The following is a 21,140-nucleotide window of genomic DNA, read 5'->3' on the forward strand; positions in this document are numbered from 1 at the left end:
GCCTGGCAGCTCTCAGCCTTTCACCCTATTTATTGTTTGAAACCAATCCAATATTGAAAATGAGTAGTGAAATCTGAGCCTGAAGGCGTCATTCTTTGTGTGCTTTAACTTCACCCCTTTAGCATCACAAACCCATAGACCAGTGTTTCTCCAACTATCCACAGGCCCCCATACAGTGCCCCGGGGCTCCTCACTGATCAGTGTATGTGATTTAGGTCTGCGTCCACTATGGTCGCCGTTGTTGGTAACTTTATTGAAAACCCCATGAAGATGTTTCCACTGGAATTTTTTCATCATTTAAAGTCTCTCCACCTGCACACTCACCTTGTCTGAGAGCTCCCAGGGATTTTCCTCTTGCTGTCTCCAGTGCAGAGGGCAGAGTGTCTGGTGGGGGAAGGGATAAGAGAGGTGAGATTCCAGGCTCTCCTGTTTATAACAATGTCCCTATGCTGAACTCTGCATTTCAATTGTATCAGAGACCAGACAGAGACAATCACATTGAATTGTTTCAGGAATTTAATATGAAAGTCTAAACTTTCATTTCCTCTCTCACTCGGGCACCTCCCAGCTATGGAACCAACATCCCTGCAGCCTCACACCTGTCCCAGGAGAGAGAAGCTGTAAATGAGATTTACTCTTCTCTCCTCACCCCCTCCCACTTGGTTTCTCATTCACTTACTGCTTCTTATCATAACCTGGAGCTGTGGTGGTGGGACACATTGCCATCACAGTAACTTTGGCCATTTTGATCTCTGAATGGGAGGTTCAGAGTTTGCAGATCCCTGGATTTATCTGCAAGCAGTTGGGTCTGTTCGCTCAGTGTCTCTGCTGTCCTTAGTGTGATGGGGCCGTCATTCTCCATGTGGGAATTGAGGCAGGGGAAGGTTGGCTTCAGAGGCCAGATTCAATGATCTCAGATACTTGAACCACTTTCCTCTCATCCATCCCTTCTAGGTACCTTTGAACTGCCTCAGAGTCTCCGACAGAGCAATCGTTTTCAGGGAGAAACCTCTGACTTGTTCTTCCAGTTCAGGAGAAATCTCCTCTGGCAGCTGGAACTGCCCCATCTCACACCTGGACAGAAACAATTCAATGTGATTGTATTTCATTTACTGCTGATAAGTTCTGGCTAGTAAGTCTCAGCTCTAATAGGCCTGGAGTTAGAATTCCTGCAATTCTCCCAGGCTGAGAGCAGGGACAACATATCCCATGGCCATGAAACCTTCCCCTGAAAGGCCCCACTGCAGTTCTTCAGTTCTGGCCTGGGGAGACTGTCTGGGGGACAAAAGGGGAATTAAGTCTTCATGGCCAACTCACTCCTTGGCCTCCAGACACTGAAAGACAAGAGGTTCCCAGGTGAAAGGGTGAAGCAATCTGTCCACTAGGGACTAAAATGAGACACCAGCTCCTCCCTCCCCAGCTCCTTCCACACAGGTCTCCAAACAGCCCTCAGTTGGGACAGACTCTTGGTCCTTGCTGCCATGGGCTGACTGTGCCCAGTGCCCAGCAGCAACAAGCCCATGTTCCACACCACAGTCCTGAGGTAGCCAGTCCCCAGGGAGGGGACAGCTCCAGGAAACACTTGAGGTCAGACTGTTCCCTGAATGGGGAATCCCAGAGTCTGCTGTGAAAGGGTGAGACTCTCAGAATTCAATGCGTCAGAGATATTCGTATCTAACTTCTGCCTCTTAGAGCCCTGGGGAGATGTGGTGCTAACATCAGCTCCAAGCTCTTTCCCTGAGCTGTGCAGCGTGAGGGGAGTGAGAGCCACATACCTACTTAGGGTGCTTCTGATGTCCTAGAAAAAAAAAGACACAGAAAAGACTCTCAGCCCCATTGGACACACACACAGGGGACCTCAGGGAAGGGATTTTGCAAACATGGGAAGAGAGCCCCTGCCCTGGAGTTACACCCAGATCTGACAGCTGGACCTCAGCACTTGTGATATAGGAGCCTCCCTTCCCTGTGTGGAGAGCTGGGACCTTTCTCCCTCAGTCTCACCTGCAGGAATTCACTCGCTGGCTTCTGAGACATCCCCTCCCGCTCACTGATCCGGGAAATTTGCACAGAGAGTTTCCTGACAGTGTCAGTCTGGAGCCTCCCAATCTCCTCATCCAGCTTCTTCAGCTGGGCCAGCAGGAGTCTCTCTTGTTCCTCTAGGAACTGCTGCAGCTGCTGAAACTCAGCCACAATCATCTGCCTCTCTGCTTGGGTCCATTTCTGTATGAAAGCAGGGAAAGGGCTGGTCAGGGGCATGAATGGAGCCCAGGGCCCTTTCATGGAGAGCTGAGTGCGCAGCAGAGAGAATTTCTTGGAAAAGCCTAAAATGTGACACATTTGACTCTACTTTGTGGTTACTAGGCAGAGGTGGCTCTCCCAGCATCTCCTTTGGGCCCTGTGTCCCTCTGAAAGGGATGTTCCTATGTCTGTCATGGGCAGCAACTTTTATTATTCATGGGCTCTGGAAATTCAGACCCTGAGCAGCACGAGGCAGGACTCAGCACCAGCCTGACAGAGATAACCAGGAAGGAAAAAGAAGAAAACATGTTAATACACCAAGTGATCAGACAGCCCTTCAGGGGGACATTCAGCTCACTTGGGGAGGATGTCTGGGAAAACCACAAAGACTGGACATTAACTCATGCACTGACATGGAAGCTCAGGGCCTGTCTACACATGGATCTCACCCAGCAATTCACCATCCAGGAGAAACACAAACAAGCCCAACATTACCAAGGCCAAACAGGAGTCTGCCTCCTAACAGCCCTCCCACGGCCAGTCCCTGCTAGTTCAAACCGCAGGCACCTACCAGATACTCCTGGCGTTTCCCTTCTGCTGTTGTTCTCCTTCTCAGCAGCTTCTCTCTCTCCTCCCTCAGAGTCTTCAAATGAGTCTCCAATTTTTCCTGAAGAAACAGATATAAGCACGAGGGCAAACCCCATTAGATGTTGAGAGCCCATTTATCTGCCTTTAAGAGAGTCCCAGTTTTGTGGATCTCTGCCTTTGTCCAGCAGGGACTCAGCCCTGGACTTGGTTGTGTCCATAGAAAAAGACACAAGAAGCGACTGAGGATGCAGCAGGACACCTACGAGGGTAGGGGAAGGATCAGTGGTGGCACCTTTATAAAGAATGATGCAGGTGGGGAATAGGGAGGTAAAAATGCTTAACAATACTAATCATGTAACTGATTACAATTTTATCAGTAAAAGGAGTTTTTTAACCTGCTGACAGGTAGGGCTGGTAGCAGAAATGGGCTCTCCTGGGCCGGGGATCTCTCGCGAGGTCTGCCGGGGGTGGCCACAAGGACTGCTGGCTAATGGGAACTCCCAGCAGCTGCAGACTGATGTTAGCTGCCAGAGGGAAGCAGGCACTGCTGGGGCAGTGGGGAGTTTAACCAGTAACTAGCACTGATAAGCATTAGCTCTTCAGTTAACCAGTTTGAACTCTTGCTACAATCCAGTTGACTCCTAGTTGTGTCTGGCATGGACCTGCACTTCCTGAAGTTCTGCTATGGGTGGACTGAAGGCGCTCGGGGCCCCACACAGCATGCAGCCCAGCAACCTTATCTAGTGCAGACAGCTGCATTGGAGTTTAACCCCTCATACAGAACCTCAGAAGTTCGGCATCTCTATTAGAAACCTTCACTCCCTGCTGGACATAGGGCTTTATCAAGGCATCTTTCCCTCCTAAACGGCCACACTTCATCACTGTTCAGTGATGCTGAGGGGCAGGGAGCAGTGTAAGTCTAACAGGGTATGGGGCTAAACTCTATCCCTGATGTGCCTGGCGACTATGAGCGACTAGGTGCTGCCCCACCTTCACTTCCCACAGTCTGTCTAACTGGACTGTGACCTGCTCAGAGAAGGAACTTTCCCTTGCTGGATGTTGTGCAGGTCTCAGCTGCCATTGCAGGTCTATAAGGCCAATGACAGATTGTTCCACCGATCAATAACAGCTTGTAACCTCCTCTTCTCCAGTCCCAAAGCAGCTCACTGATAGAGTGGCCTGTACCTCCTGTGATCTAAACCTCTCTGATTGTTAACACCTTCCCTTGTGCAAACACCCCTCCTCTTACCAGTGAGGGCGGGGTTTCAGGATTCACAGCCCCAGAGAAACATTTCACACATCGGGTATCTTGACGTAAGTTGCCACAAAGCCAGAGCATTTACTTTTTACAGCATCTCTTGTAGGCTTTACTGAGCTGTGTCACAACGGTGCCCAGTAACTGTTAGTGAAATAATGCTGTAATTAAAACACACTGGACATTAACTCTGTACCTTGTACTCCTGGGCAGCTTCCTCTATGGGCACCACCGTGTGAGCCTGGGATCTGTCATACACCACACAGATGGGAGTTTGATTCTCTTCACAGAACCACTTCAGAGCCTCCTGGTGCTCCCCGTACACCCCATCAAATCTTGCTCTCTCTGCTGCCTGGAAACTCAGTGGCTTGGGTAGTTCCATCACATTTGCCAGCTGCCAGTTAGGTCGGAGGGGTCCCTGCTGCTCAGTGTCTCTGCCCTGAGGGCTGAGGGGGGCCTGGCAGAAATTGTGCCCACACTCCAGAGTGACAGGGGCTGTGAAATCCTCCAGACAGATGGGATGCGGCGCTTCCTCCCAGACACTTTCCACGGGGCTTTCTGCAGCCATGGCTGCCTCTGGGCTGGGGGACTGGGGCAGTGTCACTTCCCTGACCTCAGCAATAAAGGGGCAGGTCCAGGGATGTGAGGCACCAGCACTGAGGATTAAAAAAAAAAATAATCAAAATTAAAAAACGAAAAAGCCCCAAAAGCTTCGCTCAACCCCCACCGCCAGGGCCTCCCCTGGGCCCCTCATTCACTTGCCCCAGCCAGACCCCCGTCTCTGCGCCCCTCAGGGCAGGGCCCCTCCTCACCCTGTGTTAATATCTCCGCCCCCCGCACACTCTGCAGACCCCTCGCAGCCCCTATGTGCACCCCCGGTCCGCCCTGAGCCCGGCGGGAGAATCAGGAAGCCCGATGGAGGGACGGCGGGGGGGGGGGGGGGCGATGCCTAACGCCGCCTCCCCCCGTCGCTCACGCCGGGCCGCCCCCTCCGCGCTGGGCTAACCCCGCAGCAAGTAACGGCGCCAACGGCTCCTCACAACGGGTCCTGCCTCAGTGCGCGCGGCGCGTGACGTTAGTGCGGATGCCGCGCAATGAACAAGGGCTGAGCGGGGCGGGGACGCACTAAAATCCGGCTGCGGGGTGTAGAATGGAGCGGGCGCGGTCAGACCGCGCATGCGCAGCGGGCTAGTGACTCCGCTCAGAGTCCCGCGCCCGGGGTTTAGCTCAGCCCGCGAGCTGCCCGGCCACGCCCCCAACGCCGCGGGGCCCCACGTGGCTTCCGCGTCTGGGAGCCAGGCCGGGGCGAGATTCTCCAGGCCCCGGGGCAGCCGCTCCCCGCGTGTCTGTGCCGAGAGCAGCTCCCCTGGGGCGGGCACCGGCTCTGCGGGGGGAGCCTCCCGCGGGACAGCGGAGCGGCCCCGAACCAGCTGCTGCGCTGGGGGCCCGGAGGGGGGAGGGTCCAGAGCCCCGCGCTGGGGCCAAGGGCGCTGCAGATTGTGAGCCCGCGCTGCGAACGGGCTGCGGGTCCCCCCCGCACAGACCGACCCGGGCAGAGAGGATCGCGCGGCGCTTGGGGGGGGGGGTAGGAGTGGGGGGCGGGAGAATCGAGCGCAAGGGAACGTGCCGCCTCTGCAAAGGGAACTTGTATCCCCCTAATTTCCCCCTCCAACCTCCCTCTCCCGAGGTGTCCCCCCCGCAGTCTCGTTCCCTTGTAGCGGCCCCCGCCGCAGTGCAACCCCTGCCCCTCCCCCCGCCTCCTCCTGCGCCCCCAGCACGCCCCGTGGCAGCCACTGGCTCCCGCAGGAGCCCAACGGACCCCGCCCCCCACTGTGGTCCCTTGGGCTCTTGCTCTCGCTCCGACTGACAAAGGTTCCCCGGGCTGTCACGCTCCAGTGAAGCAGAATTGCCCCCTCCCCACCGTGGCCGCGTCATCAGTGACGTAAAATGCTCCGCCCTTTGCTCTCCCGCCTGGTGACGGGAATTCCCCGGCCCCGCTGTCCCGCCGGGAGTGACTGGGCCGCCCAGAGCCGCCGAGCGCAGGGGGCCAGGGACTCGGAAGGGGGCGGGGCCGGGGCTCCACCAACCAATGAGAGCGCGGTGGCTCAGTGACGCGCCTGCCCCCACCTCTGGCGCGAGACACGGACACGCCTCTCGGGCCGGTGGGACGGGAGCGCGCGGACTCGGCGGGGCCCGGGCCGCAGAACGTGTCACCTGAACGTTCCACCCAGGCCCAGGAGGAGCCGGGCTGCTTGAGAACTTCCTGTCCTTGTGGGGCCTCGGCTTGGCCTGTGGAGAGTCACAGAACAGTTTGTGGTTTAATAATAAAGATTTTCCTGTTTGAATCTCAGTGTCTGTCACTGAATAAAAACCAGGACTGTGCAGCACTTTAAAGACTAACAAGATGGTTTATTAGATGATGAGCTTTTGTGGGCCAGACCCACTTCCTCAGATCAAATAGTGGAAGAAAATAGTCACAGCCATATATACCAAAGGACACAATTTAAAAAAAATGGGACTACCTATAGATAACCACCTAACCTCAAGATGATTCTTACCAACATGCACAGGACATACCACACTAATACCAACCCTGGTACCTTCCCTTGCAACAAACCCCGTTGCCAGCTTTGTCCACATATTCACTCTGCTGATACCATTATTGAACCTAACCAAGTGAGTTATAAGATCAAGAACACATATTCCTGCGCATCCAGAAATATAATTTATGCTATCATGTGCCAAAAGTGTCCGTCTGCTATGTACGCTGGACAAACATCTCAGACACTTCGCCAAAGGATCAATGCCCAAAACAGATATTAGACAGGATCACAAAGAAAAAACAGTTTCTTGCCATTTCAACCAGAAAGGACACTGTCTCAACGACTTAATTACCTGCATCCTGCTTCAAAAGCCTTTTAAATCTGCACTTGAAAGGGAATCCTCTTAACTGTCATTCATGCTAAAATTTGACACTCTATGCGTGGGTCTCAACAAAGACACTAACTATTTTACCCATTACAAAGATAGCTTCCTCAATTATCACCTCTAATACCATTAGCTCAAAGACATTTACCTTTCCCCACCTCTAATACCATTAGCTCACAGACATTTACCTTCCCCCCCCCCCCGCATCCCCCTTCTGTTCTGAAATGTGATTTGTCCTTTTCATATGTGTTCATTTTTTAAAATTGTATCCTTTAGTATATATGGTTGTGACTATTTTCTTCCACTATTTGATCTGAGGAAGTGGGTCTGGCCCACAAAAGCTCATTATCTAATAAACCATCTTATTAGTCTTTAAAGTGCTACATAGTCCTGTATTTTGTTTCAGCTACACCAGTCTAACACGGCTACATTTCTATCACTATGTCACTGAATAGTTATTGTCTGAGCCGAGTATTGCCTGCCCCTCCCCCTAGCATTTCCCACCGCTGTGAAAATCGAGCATGGTAAAACTGCAACTGGGAGCATGTAACTAGATCCATATAAATACTCAACTGTTACTTTATCTGTCAACATCAGACATCAAACAATGAATTCTGCACAAGATTCACTCTCGCTCCTTATTGGCACAGTTCTGGGAACTGAGCAGCCCAGCCTGGTGGATTCTGGGGAACATGTGATGCCCCAGAGACTCGCCACACCAGATCAGAGGTAGGTGCTAGAGCCAGAGTGTGGGACATTGATCACCAAAGCCTCAGGGCTGGGATGTCTCCTGCTGGCTCTTCCCCTTCCAGGAAATAGCCTGAGTCAGCTCCACAGAGGAGAACAGCCCATTGTTGCTGGAGGCAGGTAGAGCCTGAGCGCAGGAAATCGAAACTGATCCTCTTCCCCAGCCCAGAGGGAGCCATGGCCGCAGTGAGCACTGTGGAAAGTCTCAGAATCGAAGTGACTTGTCCTGTTTGCCTGGAGTATTTCACGGATCCGGTGGTCACAGCCTGTGGGCACAATTTCTGTCGCGCCTGCCTCAGCCAGTGCTGGGAGGGACCCGGCCCAACTAACCTCTGCCCACAGTGCAGGGACCCTGTGCAGCAAGGACCTCTCCCGCCCAACAGGCAGCTGGCGAACGTGGTGGAACTAGTCAAACAGCTCAGTTTGCAGGTAATGAAGGGAGCGGGCATGGGCAGGATGTGTGGGGAGCACCAGGAAGTGCTGAAGCTGTTCTGTGAGGAGGATCAAGCCCCATCTGTGTAGTCTGCAGAGAGTCCTGGGGGCAGCAAGCGCACACGGTGCTGCCCATCTTCTGGGGAATTACTCTGAGTTTGAGTCACTGACTAATTTCCCTGACTGTTCTATGGCCCAGTGCGACTCACCAACCAGCTGAAGCCTGCCTGGCTCAGGAGAGGGTGGGACAAAAGAAATGCTCTGGCGGGGGGGGGAACGGCGGGCCAAATTCCAAGTCTTTAAAGACACCTGATGTGAGAAACTTCTCTGAGATGCTCAGCGGAATCCTTCTGAAACCAGCCCTCTATGGGGGAAATGAGAGCCTGTTACTGAATGGGAGGGATATGGATCAGTGGCAGGCTGGCTATGGGAATGTGCTGTCTTCAGACTGGAGAAGGGAGGTTACAAGCTGCTGTTGTTGTTACAAATGTGATGACTAGAATTTAATGTTATTACTTGTGTTTGCATCACAGTATCCCTTACAGGCCCCACATGAGATCCAGGCTCTGCACAAAACAAAACCAGGGACAATCCCTGCCCTGAGCTGTTTACAGTCTAGATAGACAAACGTTGGGAAGGAAAACTGAGGTACAAAGCAGGGGGAGAGGGGGTGAAAGAGAGGAAGAAAGGTGAATGAGCTAGGAGGTTAGTAGCTGATGTCAGTCTAGAACTATCCCCCCAATTTTTCCAGGTACATTTTATGATCCTAACCAATAGGCCATGCTGCCACCTCAGGTGCAGGGTTGAAACATATTTATTAGGAGAGAAAGATGCCCAGTAAGTTGAGGCAGTTTCCCACTGGGATGCTGAACTCCTGGACTGTGTCTAGACTGAAAAACTTGCCTGCTGTCTACATTGGCTGCTTGAATTTCTGCAAAAGCACTGACGATCTCATGTAAGATTGTCAGTGCATTTGCGGAAAAACTATGCTGCTCTTGTTCAGGCAAAAGTCTTTTTCCGAAAGACTTTTGCGCAAAAGGTCCAATGTAGACAGCAGAGATTTCCTTTCCGCAAAAAAGCCCGATCACGAAAATGGCAATCAGGGCTTTTTTGCGGAAAAGCGCATCTAGATTGGCCACGGACGCTTTTTCGCAAAAAGTGCTTTTGTGGAAAAGCATCCTGCCAATCTAGATGCTCTTTTCCAAAAATGCTTTTAACGGAAAACTTTTCCGTTAAAAGCATTTCCGGAAAATCATGCCAGTGTAGACGTAGCCTGTGTGGGACCATGAGCACCTTGAGTCCACCTTCAACAGGGTTCCAGGCAGCACAGGACCGTGCTGGGATCTGACTCGGTTGGAGCAAAACTACCCCCAGGCTGGAGCTGCCCGGTGCCAGTCTGACCTGTGCCAGGCAGCCTTTGGGAATCTCCCAGAATGCACTGCTGCCAGGAGCTGTACCAGGCACTGCGGCAGTGGGTACCTGCCCCGAGGGTATTACCACTGCAGGGCAACACTGGGGCAAACCCCAGCCACCCTGAACAGAAATCAGTGTGTTTAATTAAGGGAATTACTGACCCATCCCCAGAGCACAGGACATGCCCACGCCTGTCTGCTGGGCCTCCCCCACCTGCATTGGTCGGCCTCTGTGGGCCTGTCCCTGCCTCTGTCAGACCATCCCCACCTACATCATTCTGTGTGGAGGTGCCACCCCCTCCTGCCCCCACCCTCACAGGTGTCCTGCTGCAGCCTCAGTCTCCTCAGCTAAGGCTACACTGTAGCCTTCTTCTGGAAAAACTTATACAACTGAAGCACAGTGTGGAATATCGCTGTGCTTCATTTGCATAATTAATTAGCATCCGCTTTTGCACAAGAGGCTTTTGCGCAAAAAGGAGCTGTGTAGATAGCAGATAGAGGCAGCAAAGTGCGGGGGGGGGGGAAAAGGGGGACTTAAAAGCAGCAGAGATGCACAGCTAGGCCTGGTTTGAAACACCAAGGCAGCGTTCAAAGGGGCAGCACTGCTGAGCTCATCCCTGGCTCGGTGTTTCAAAGTGGCAGTGCTGCATAGCTGATTCCAGGCTCAGCTGAGCATCGCTGCGCATGTGGAGCCCGGGGTCAGCTGAGGACTCCTCAGCTGATCTCGGGTTCTACGTGGCATTTCAAAGCAGCAGTGCAGCATGGAGCCCGGGGTCAGCAGAGGACTCTGACTCCCGCTGGGGACTCTTGTGTATTTCAAAGCTGGCACCCACCTGCAGCCCGGAGTCAGCGGGACTTCCCACCTACCCTGGTCTGCATGCGGAGTTCTGCATTCCTCTTCTGAAATGTACTAGAACCGCAGCGGGAGCTCTTTTACATTTAACAGGAGGAATGCAGGAGTGCCTATCAACTAATCGAGTGGTCGATGGAAATTCCATCGACTACTCAACTAGACAATTAACCACTAGTTAACCACTAGTTAGCATCCTGAGTTTCTCCATGATCTTGGTGGTCCTTGTGGACAGGCCCTGAACTTCCATGGCAGGGGATAAGTTAATGTCCAGCCCTGGTGGCTTTCCCAGAAATCCTCCGCCAGCGGAAACATGGAAACATCTCTTTCAGAGGGATACAGGGGCCAAAGGGGAAACCGAGACGCCTCAGCCTAGTACCCATAGGGTGGAGCCAAGTGTCAGAAATCTGTTGGTTTGCTAAGTTCTCCCTGCTGCGCACTCAGCTCCTCATGAAAGGGCCCCGGGCTCCATCCATGTCCCCGACCAGCCCGTTCCCTGTTTTCACACAGAAACAGACACAAGTCGAGAGGCAGAAGATTGTGGCCGAGTTTCAGCAGTTGCCGCAGTTCCTGGGGAAACAAAAGCGACTCCTGCTGGCCCAGCTGGAGAAGCTGGACGAGGAGACTGGGAGGCTCCAGACTGACACTGAACTGGAAGAACAAGTCAGGTGTTTCTCCCAGAAAACCACTGCGCTGTCAGAGACTCTGAGGGAGTTCACAGGTACCTAGAAGGAATTGGGGAGGGGAGAGTCAATAAAGCATCTGAGGGGAAACAGTGATCTACAGAAACGCCCCTCTGTTCAATTAGCTGTTTTAACTCAACTGCTAATTCAAATCCTGGGAGATCGACAGCAGCAGCCTCGATCTTCTCTGCAGTGTAGACATGCCCCAAAGCTACTTCTAGACTGCCATGATTTTCCAGAAATGCTTTTAACAGAAAAGTTTTCTGTTAAAAGCATTTTTGGAAAAGAGTGTCTAGATTGGCACGGATGCTTTTCCTCAAGAGCACTTTTTGCGGAAAAGTGTCTGTGGCCAATCTAGATGCGCTTTTCCGCAAAAAAGCCCCGATCACCATTTTTGAGATTGGGGCTTTTTTGTGCAAAACAAATCTGAGCTGTCTACAGAAAGTTTTGCGCAAAAGGGACTTTTGCCTGAATGAGAGCAGCACGTTATTTCCGCAAAAAGCACTGATTTCTTACAGTAGGAAGTCAGTGCTTTTGCGGAAATTCAAGCGGCCAGTGTAAACAGCTGGCAAGTTTTTCCAGAAATAGGCTAATTTTCCGGAAAAACTGGCGAGTCTAGACACAGCCCAAGTGTGTGTCTGCTATAATGAAAACCCAGGTCTGTGTGTTAGTATTGGGGATGTTGTGCACAATATGGACTTGTGAAATCTCACCTCTCTTACTCCTTTCCCCACCAGACAAGCTGCCCTCTGTCCTGGAAGGAGGAGGAGGGAACTTCCTGGGAGCTTTCAGACAGGGTGAGGTTTTAAATGGAGACTGAAAACACCTTCCTGAGCTTGTAGCTCAAGTCACCAACCAAACCCCCAGCGACCATGACAGGCAGAGCCCCAAACCTGGCCACTGAGCGGTGAGGAGCCCCAGAGGCGGTGGATCAGAAGGACAAGGGGGCATGTCCTTTAAGAAATGGGATGGTTGGACTCCTCCACACATTTTAATATTGGCACAGTTTGCGGGCAGGGGACTTTGCAGGCAGGGGCTGCGCTTCGTGTCGGGGCAGCTGATCAGCGCAGCCCCTCCTTGGGCACCAGCCTCTGCCCTGTGCTGGCCCCTCCCAGAGACCCCACCCCAGATCCTCTTCCCCAGAGGCCCTGCCCCCGGCCAGGCCAGAAGCCAGAGCTGGGCTTCCCCCATTGAGCCCGGCTGCCCTGAAGAGCCTCCACTGCCCTGGGGGTGACTAATGCCCAGGCCCTGCTCTCTGGGGTGAGGCGGCTCTTCCCCCGCGCTGCTCCCTCCCTTCTGTGCCCTGGGCAGGGGGTGGAGGCTGCAGCAGGGGAGGGAGTTTCCCTCTGGGGGGTTAAAGCTGGTACCTGCCTCCTCTGTCCCCCTCCCCCACTGGACCCTCCTGCTCTAGGCCTGGCCCTGGGGATGGAGCAGCCCGAGCTGGGGGCAGGAGGCTGCAGCCTCTGCACACAAATGAGAAGCTAATGAAGCGGGTCCCATTGCCCAGGCTGAGGCCCAGTGACAGCTCGGCTTAGTCTCAGGCTAGGTCTTCACTACATTTTTTTTTCTTCAAAAAAGGTATGGAAACTGTGCTCTGCAATTTGTGCACATTTTTCCGATTGTTTTTTTGGAAGATGTTTTTCTGAAATTTGGCCTCCTACACGGAATGAAATGAGGAATGCAGGTCTTCCAAGAGATTGCATCTGCTCTTCCAACAAAAGTGTCAGAAGAGCAGACCTGTTTTCTGGATGCATCAGAGATAGAAAAACTCCATAGTCTAGACATAGCCTAGGGACCCACGTCAGAGGCAACTCCCTGGGGCCCAGGCCTGTCCCAGATACAACAGGGCTGCTGGGGAGGGTGAGAAATGGCCCCCGCTGCCCCCAGGGCTGAGCTCTGCCCCTCACACCCTGATTCTCTCTCCCCAGCAATGGTGACTCTGGATCCAGACACGGCAAATCCTGACCTCGTCCTGTCTGAGGATTGGAAAAGTGTGAAATGGGAACGTACATGTCAGCCACTGCTCGACAACCCGGAGAGATTTGACTCTGTGTACTGTGTGCTAGGTTGTGCTTGGGGAGACATTGCTGGGAGGTGGAGTCTGGGGATAGGAAAGATTGGGCTGTGGGGGTGGCCAGAGAGTCTGTAATCAGGAAGGGACGGATCAGTCGTAGCCCTGAGGGGGGGATCTGGGCTGTACAGTGGTGGGGGGGTTTCTTCCAGGCTCTCACTGACCCTGAGGTGACCCCACTGCAACTGAGCACTCCCCACAGGATCCGGGTTTGTCTGGACTGTGACCGGGGGCAGGTGACTTTTATCGATGCTGATGCTGAGGCCCCAATCTTCACTTTCCCGCCGGGCTCCCTCCCTGAGGAGAGAATCCGACCGTGGTTCTGGGTGGGGTTTAAATCCCAGCTCTGACTGTCCCTGAGATCAGCCTCTCTAGGCCTCACGCCGCCCAGTCTCTAGAACCTTGGAGTCCCATCTGCCTAGCCCCTGCTCCTCATCTCTATGACGTATGGAAGCTGCTCCCCTCCATCCCTGCAAGAGAAGACCCCCTCGGGCTCCAGGAGGAGCAGAGGAGCAAAGGTGGGGGCTGGGCAGGGGCAGAACTAACAGCCGGGCGGGGGACAGGCAGAGGTTGTAACAAGATGATTTTTCGGTAGCCGTATTGGAAAGCCTGTAGCTATTTGGTAGGTCTAGACTACCGCCTTCTTCTGCAGCCAGACTGAAGAGCAGCAGCCATTAGTTGTAAAGCCAGGAACCACATGCTCACATTCTGTCTAAATTTTATGCTATTACCAATAGTTGTGGTTGTGGAATCCTCATTCTATGATTCTTGTGCTCACTTTCCTATTGTTTGTCTGTGTGGCATCTGTCTGGTTTGTATCGGTTTCTTTGTGCTATATAGTTAATTTTGCTAGGTGAAAATCAACCAAGGTGGTAGAGTGTGATTGGTTAGGCAATTCTGTTACCATATGTTATTATTGGTTAGTAAAATTATACTAAAATAATTGGTTAAGGTGAGCAGGACTCAGATTTCACTATATAAACTGGGGTCCAAGAAGGAGACAAGCAAGTAAAAGTAATAGAAGCAAAAGGACAGAAGAAGAAAGGGAAAAAGCAAGAAAAGCAAAAGGGAAACAAGAACAGAGAGGAACACCCAGAAGAAGGGGGAAGACCTGGAAGACGAATTCCCCTCCAAGATATGGCGTCTAAGATGCGGTGGGCAAACATTTTTTGCTTTGGGCCACATCTGAAGGGCTGTGGCCTCAAGCAGAAGGGTCAAGATACTTCCCTGCTTCCCCATCCACAGACTATGATTGGTCTGGAGGTGGGGGAGAGCATAAAGTCTTTGTCCCCCCACAGAGGTTCCCCTAGGGGCCCATTTCCCGGTTCGGGAGGAGACTTCACACACGCTCCCTTCTGCCCCCAGGCCAATCAGGGCTTGGGGGCAGGGGAGCATGCAAAGACTCCTCCCATCCTGCCAGGAGCATGTGGTGCTTCTAAGCGCTGCACGCTCCTGACATGGGGAGGAAACTTCATGTGCTTCCCCCATCCCCAAGTCCTGATTGGCCTGGGGGCGGGGGAGTGGCAGGGACTCTGTGGGCCGAATCAACCCACTTGGTGGGCTGTATCTGGCCCACAGGGGCCCTTTTGCCCACCCCGACCTAAGACCAGAACTGCCAGGATTCTGCTGCACGACCGCGACATGTAGCAGCTAAGATCCAGAGTGACTGACCTTGCCTGGCCAACAGGGGAAGTCTGCCTGCCTGACACTGTATTCTGCTTGCTTGAGAATTGTCAATAAATAGAGGATAAGGATATTATTCTGTAAGGCTCTTTCAGTGGCAAAAGATCCTGCAAATCCGCAGGAAGTTCCACCCGTCACCCTGAGTGGGTGTGTAAATAAACAGGGTTGCACCTTTATCACATTATTGGATTTTAAGGGGAGCAGCCAGATCACTGCTGCGCCCACAGCGGGGTATTTGCCCCAAAGTCTGTACAAAGGGGGCCATGTGAGGTGTCAAATAAAAGCTTCTGTTTTACTGAGTCTATGTGTGCTCTTCATGTGCTTGTATGATCTCTGTATGCGGAGTTATGAATATGCTCTCTGTGCTGGTATTGGGCCTGGACTGCCTGTCATGAGGAAGGAATGACCAATGAATGATGATGCTAACTAGCACAACCGTAAGCACAATGGCTCTCAAGATGCCCAATACACACCTGAGGAATGCATCTGGGAACATGCAAACCAGCCAGGGCATAATGGATGCCAGTATGTGAAACAGACAGCTGGCAGTATGTGTTGTAGATATAGATCTTGTTGTTATAGTAACTGAGTTAGGTCACTTGGGCTTGTTCTAGTTAGTTCTGTGCTCTGCAATAAAATGGACACTAGCAACTACTCAAGCTCTCTGTATTTCCACTGATCTTAGTTTCAGTTTGCACAGTGTAGCTGTCAGTTCTTACCCCCACCTTCCAGAACAGCCAAAAAAATGTTTGTTTTCTTACATTGACTTCTACTTTTTTGTTCCTGGAGGCAGCACAGGTATCCTACCCTTGTTGCCACTTGTTATGTTGTGTGGAGTTTCACAGAATAGGAAGAAATCAGTGGAAATACAGAGAACTTGAGTAGGTGCTAGTGTTAGTAATTGCCTATGGAAATACAGCTCACAAGTGGCCCTTTCAAGAAAGGTGCCTCAGAAAGTTGCAGGGATGTCTCTGCAGGTGCCAAGGGCTCTTCTCTGACAGGGCCACTAGCGACTCACTGTGATGTGGGCTGGCTAGTCCAGCTGGTTTGAGGTTTGGTCAAGGTGGCTGGCGGTCGACATGGCGCACTGAGACCCAGGGGAAACCAGCAGCTGGAATCTCTTGCTGCCAGCATCTTGCTACCCAGCTTCTGCCCAGTCAGCAGCAGCCACAGCCCCTTTCGACCACTGGATCAGCAGGGAAAGGGAGGCAGGAATGGGGCCACGCCATTCTGCTCACAGCGCACATCATATCCTGCACATGCAGGCTGCCTGCACACAGTATCCCAGCCTGCACATGCTAACAGCCGGCCGCTGAGCCCAGGGAGTGGCTCCGGCAGCGGTGAGGGCTTCACATTTTCCTAGGTTCTCCTGGGATACAGAAGAGGCCTCCCCTGGCCACCCATGGAACTGCTGGTTCAGGAAAAGGCTGATTGGGGAGGAGCATTGGGAAGAAGGAAACCACAAGCCTGGAGCAGGTACAGAGGCTGCTGTGACTGGCACAGCAGGGCTCTGACTGAAATTGCCAGAATTTCTTGCACCAAAGACCCCTACAGCTACAATGGCCATTAGAGCTTTCTTTCACAATGTGCTCTTTATAAGGAGATAAACCAACTCATAGTGTAGCAGGAAATGAAACCAGTTTCCTGCTTGAGTAAGAATGTAGATATATATTTCACTTGTGAAAGGGTCAAGCAGGCAAGTAGGAAGTGTAACCCGCCTATTGTTAAGCAAGTGAATAAATGTAACAAACAACTGTAACCTCAGAGTCAGCAGGTTTGCATAGTGCAGCTAACCTTATTTGGAGATAAACCTGACTTCCAAGGATATTAGAAGCAAAATAAGGTAACCAATCATGTTAAGGCACATAAACCAGGAAGGATGTTAACCCTATAAGACCCCTTGCTTACCTGATGCTAGGGGTCGGCTTTGCTTTGAGCACTGGGCTCCTTAGCCGAACCTTGCTTGCAAGCAATAAAATTGAGTTGGACCCAGCCTGAAAGTGTGACTCTCTTCTGTGGGCAAATTAGACTAGCCTCCAGGGGACGAACCTTGCAAATTTATGCAACAATAGAGCAGAACAGTACCTTGAACCATCCCTGGCAGATTTGCCCCAGACTCCTAGGTAATCCCCTCTTGGGTTGAACTCACAGCTGTGGGTTTAGGAGGCCAATGCTCAAACCACTGACCTATTCCTCCCTTTTGGGCCAAAGCGCATGGCCGTGTGGATGTGCTCTTGAGCAAGAGCAGTTCTTGGGCCAGAAGTCTGCAGTGTAGATGAGGTCTAAAGTTGTTCAATGTGCCCCAGGCCTGGAATTGTGCTGCAGCTGCCTCCCTCGCTACTGTCGCTGGCTCCGTGTGCACTGGCTTTCTGTATGGGTGCTGGCAGGGGGTGGGAGGTGGCGGGTACCGATGGGTAATGGGTGCCAAGGCACATACAGAGAAGCCAGCGCCTGCATCTCTGCAAGTGACCTCACTGTGCACACCTCAGCCAAGGAGTTAGTAACAGAATTTTTCTCCACATTTATGTACTGGAGAAGAGTCTCTCACAGCTGTGGTGGCCGAGTGGTTAAGGTGTTGGATTAAAAATCCAATAGGGTTTCCCTGTGCAGGTTCAAATCTTGCTCACAGCGAGGCCTGTGTTTTGGCCGCACCCCTCACCAGGGCAACAAGCTGTACAACCCCTGAGATGCTCTCCCAGTCTGCCGCTGTCAGAGCGATGCCTGGGACGGTGCCTTGTGCTGCGGTCTCAGGCAAACTCTCTGGTCCTGCCCCTTCCCCACCACTGCATGGCTCAGCCCTATTCCTGGGGGCTGCTCTGCTCTGGAGTGTGACTGGAGCTGGGTGAGAGGTTGGGGAGTCTGGGCCTGTCCCCAAAGGTCCATCCATACAGGGAAGGTGACGTGGGTCACCCCTCCTGCATCACCAAGCCCCTGCCACCTTCCCAGTGTTGGGAGCAAAGGTCTAGAGAAGTAGCGGGGGGGGGGGGGGGGTGTCTTATTCCCTGCTCTTGCTCGGCCTTTTCCCCCAAAGCATTGGCCAAGAGTTAGTAGCAGACTATTTGTCCAAATTTAAGTCCAGCAGAACTTTTCCTAGGTGTTTCTGTGCTGTCGTGGTTATCGTCTTTGTCTAGGACACAAAAGGCCCCTGGTTGAAACGCAGGCTCTTCCCTTATTGCAGCTCCCCTGGGTGCCCAGGTAAGTGCAGCTGCTGCTGCCTGGGATGAGCCCAACTCCCACATGACAGAGGGGGTGACATCAGCTGAGAATGCCCATGGGTGTCAGCCTGGGGAAGCCCGATGAGTCAGGCCAGGCACCTGTTGGAGGCTTTGCAGGAAGGAAAGGTAGGAGGAGGCTCGAGCCTGCACAGACCAGTGGCTGAAAGGGCCTTGTCCTGGCCTTCCTCCCCTGACCTGTCAGCAGAAGCTCAGGGGCAAGTGCCTTAGATTAAAATCCCTGGTTCTATCCAGGCTGTGGCATGTCTGGAAGCGCAGCAGGGGCCTCTCTCTACCTCTTGATGTGCTAGTGCCTGTGACGTCCCCTCATCCATTTCTGCCCAGCCTCGGACACTCATGTTCATCTGATTAGCCCCCAACCCTTCCTCAGAGTCACTGCTGCCTTGGCTGAAGCCCCGTGATGGATCTAGTCACATGTAGATATATTGAACACCCCCCTCTCTTGGTTGCCTGCACCCAGATCAGTCTAATAAATAATTATTAGAGATTGCCTATCTCCTAGAACTGGAAGGGACCTTAAAAAGTCATCAAACCCTGTCCCCTGCCTTCACAGGAGGACCAAGTACCATTCCTGACAAATTTTTGCCTCAAATGGCCTCTGCAAGGATTGAACTCACAACCCTGGGTTTAGTAGGCCAATGCTCAAACCACTGAACTATCCCTCCCACCATTTTGGCATTTCAGGGGTTTCTCTCCACAGTGCCCTGCAGAGAAAGCCCTTGGTCCTGCTGTCAAGGCAGGGGACTGTACTTGTACTTAATGACCTTTCAAGGTCTCTTCCAGCTCTAGGAGACAGGCAATCTCCATTAATTATTATACGGGGAGATGGAGGGAATTCAACCCCCCCTTTGGAAGCTTTGTTCTCATGGCACCAAGTATGACAAGAGGGGTGTGAACTGGGGAGGGTGCCCCCCCACCCAGAAGGGAATTTGGGTGCCCCCGGGGGCAACAAGAATTCAGGCCCTCAGGGCCAGTGCATTGGGGACAATCTGTGAGCCCTTGCATGAGCATTCTCTCCTCCCACTGGGGAAGGCAACTGGGCAGGACCAGCCTGCAGCCCACGTCCCTTTCAGCCCCAGGTGCAGGAGGTAACAGAGAGGGGAGGAAAGTCCATGGCCAGAGTCTCCTCCCAGCAGTCTGGCCCTGCGCAGAGTCTGTGCATGATGGAGCCTCCCCCAGCAGGAATCTGGCCTGTTCTCTGCAAAATGCTCAGCCTGTTTCATTCCTTTGCAGGAACGAGTGGGATCCATGCGCCCTGTTCCCCAGTGACAAGTGTGTGTCCTCTCCCCCCTTTCCACAGACACAGCAGGCCAGGGGGTCATGCACCTGCAGTGGCCCCTTCCTACGTGGCCTCCTACAAAGCCAGGATGAAAAGCTGTTGGGTCCCAGCCCTCCTGGGCCAGGCCGTGGCAGGAGCACTGACTGGAGACAGGTTCCAGGTGGAGCAGAATTAGCTCAAATGGAAAAGTGTAGCTGACCCAGTGGCCAAAAGGGGCTGCACCTGCTGCTGGCAGGGAAGAAGCTGGGAGGGAAAGTGCTGGCAGCAAGAGATTCCTGCTGTCTCTTTGCCCTGGGTCTCAGTGCGCCATGCCGGCTGCCAGCCACCTTGACCAAACCTCAAACCCGCTGGACTAGCCAGCCCACGTCACAGTGAGTCGCTAGTGGCCCTGTCAGAGAAGAGCCATTGGCAGCTGCAGAGATATCCCAGTGGTCTGCGGTGCCTTTCTTGAAAGGGCCACTTGTGAGCTATATGTACATAGATGGGCTAGCTCAGTTGGTTAGTGTGTGGTGCTAATAATGCCAAGGTTGTGGGTTCAAGCCCTATGCTGGCCACAGGGTTGTTTGGTTTGGTGACTTGCTGAGTTTTGTTGTTAAAGGAGACAACACAGAACTGGCTCCAGCCCCCACTCAGTAACCTGGGGAAATGACCCACCAGGCCTGGGCCCCTCAGAGAGGCAATGATTCCCCACTGGCCAGGGCAGAGCCTCCTTCTCACACAGTTATGGAGCCTCCTCCCCCTTCACTCAGCTCTCACTGCTCGGTGCTGCCACGGAGGGGCCTCACTGCGAGAGCCACCTGGGCAGGTTCCTGCCACAGAGACACGTCCCAGAGCAGGACGGATGCTCAGACCGACACTGAGTGTTGCTCAGTGCTGGGGTGAGACAGGGAAGGAAAAAAGGGTCTAACGGCGCCTGCAGCCTTTCAGAACAGCCCCCGGCCCCATCCCAAGTACCAACCCTGCTCAGGATCCCCAAGGGCACTGACACAGACTCCCTGGCACAGGACAATCCCAGGCCTCGGTTCTGCCGGCCAGAGTTTTCCCCTCTTCTCTTTCCTGTCAGCTCCCTGTAAAACACCTCACAACGGTAGATGAGGGTGAGTGTGGATAAACCCAGCTGTGCTGTAGAGCAGCTGTTAGGTGGGGAAAGAGAGGTGCTCCTGCTGCTGCCCCGAGCAACTCACACACGTAAGAAAACTGCGGTTGAATATCTTTACACAGTTGTCAGGATGGCTGAGTGGTCTAAGGTGCCAGACTCAAGGTTCTGTCTTTCCCTCAGTTGGGTGTTCTGGTCTCCAAATGGAGGTGTGGTTTCAAATCCCACTCCTGACATATCTTCCTTTTTATAGCTAGAGAAATGATCTCATTTCAATGACTCCCCTGGCATTGCAGGATCCCTTGCTCAGCATTTCTCTCAGGCTGCATCTACACAGCAGCGTTCCTAGGGAATAATGGTCATTACACTGCAATAACAATGGAAGCGTCTACACAGCAATTCCATTATTCCGACTTCTGTAACGCTCCATCCAGACCAGTGGTCTGAGGAGCCAGGAGGTTTCCAGGCTGCAGACAGACAAGCCCACAGGCAAAGACAAAGTGGAGTCGTTGGGACTTCAGCCCAGCAGGGTCTCTGTGTGGCTCCCAGACCTTTTGTTTCCCATTTCCAGGGGCACACATTCAGCAACACTCACAGGCCCCACACCAGGGGGCTGGTTTGATGCTTCACCCCACGGCCTAGCAA

At 53.0% G+C, this 21,140-nt stretch overlaps 2 protein-coding genes and 2 non-coding genes across 6 annotated transcripts in view; 3 read left to right on the top strand and 1 right to left on the bottom strand.

Moving 5' to 3' along the window:
* The window catches only part of LOC142821591 (uncharacterized), a 94,203-nt gene extending 88,079 nt beyond the window's left edge, over positions 1-6,124 (bottom strand). The window contains exons 1-7 of one of the 3 annotated variants that reach the window (XM_075912997.1): positions 6,003-6,121; positions 4,278-4,737; positions 2,810-2,905; positions 2,002-2,220; positions 1,776-1,798; positions 959-1,074; positions 325-384 (exon numbers count right to left, since the gene is read on the bottom strand). In XM_075912997.1, coding sequence (XP_075769112.1) covers positions 325-384; positions 959-1,074; positions 1,776-1,798; positions 2,002-2,220; positions 2,810-2,905; positions 4,278-4,737; positions 6,003-6,016 — 988 coding nt within the window. In that variant the 5' untranslated portion in view covers positions 6,017-6,121. Of the gene's footprint in view, positions 1-324; positions 385-958; positions 1,075-1,775; positions 1,799-2,001; positions 2,221-2,809; positions 2,906-4,277; positions 4,738-6,002 lie in introns of all 3 variants that reach the window. The other 2 variants (XM_075912996.1, XM_075912995.1) reach the window with 2 other exon arrangements.
* A 1,376-nt stretch (positions 6,125-7,500) lies between these two features.
* On the top strand, positions 7,501-15,165 carry LOC142821640 (zinc finger protein RFP-like). Its single transcript, XM_075913222.1, has 4 exons — positions 7,501-8,185; positions 10,961-11,171; positions 11,871-11,930; positions 13,062-15,165. Exons 1-4 carry the CDS (start codon positions 7,934-7,936, stop codon positions 13,280-13,282), a joined length of 744 nt encoding a protein of 247 aa, XP_075769337.1. The 5' UTR covers positions 7,501-7,933; the 3' UTR covers positions 13,283-15,165.
* A 2,271-nt stretch (positions 15,166-17,436) lies between these two features.
* On the top strand, positions 17,437-17,518 carry TRNAF-AAA (transfer RNA phenylalanine (anticodon AAA)). Its single transcript has one exon. It is a non-coding gene; the product is annotated as a tRNA-Phe (tRNA).
* Positions 17,519-20,622: 3,104 nt separating this feature from the next.
* On the top strand, positions 20,623-20,731 carry TRNAL-CAA (transfer RNA leucine (anticodon CAA)). The gene is made up of 2 exons: positions 20,623-20,660; positions 20,686-20,731. It is a non-coding gene; the product is annotated as a tRNA-Leu (tRNA).
* Positions 20,732-21,140: the final 409 nt, after the last annotated feature.

Source organism: Pelodiscus sinensis, chromosome 31, assembly GCF_049634645.1.
Source record: "Pelodiscus sinensis isolate JC-2024 chromosome 31, ASM4963464v1, whole genome shotgun sequence".
Classification (NCBI taxonomy): Eukaryota; Metazoa; Chordata; order Testudines; family Trionychidae; genus Pelodiscus; species Pelodiscus sinensis.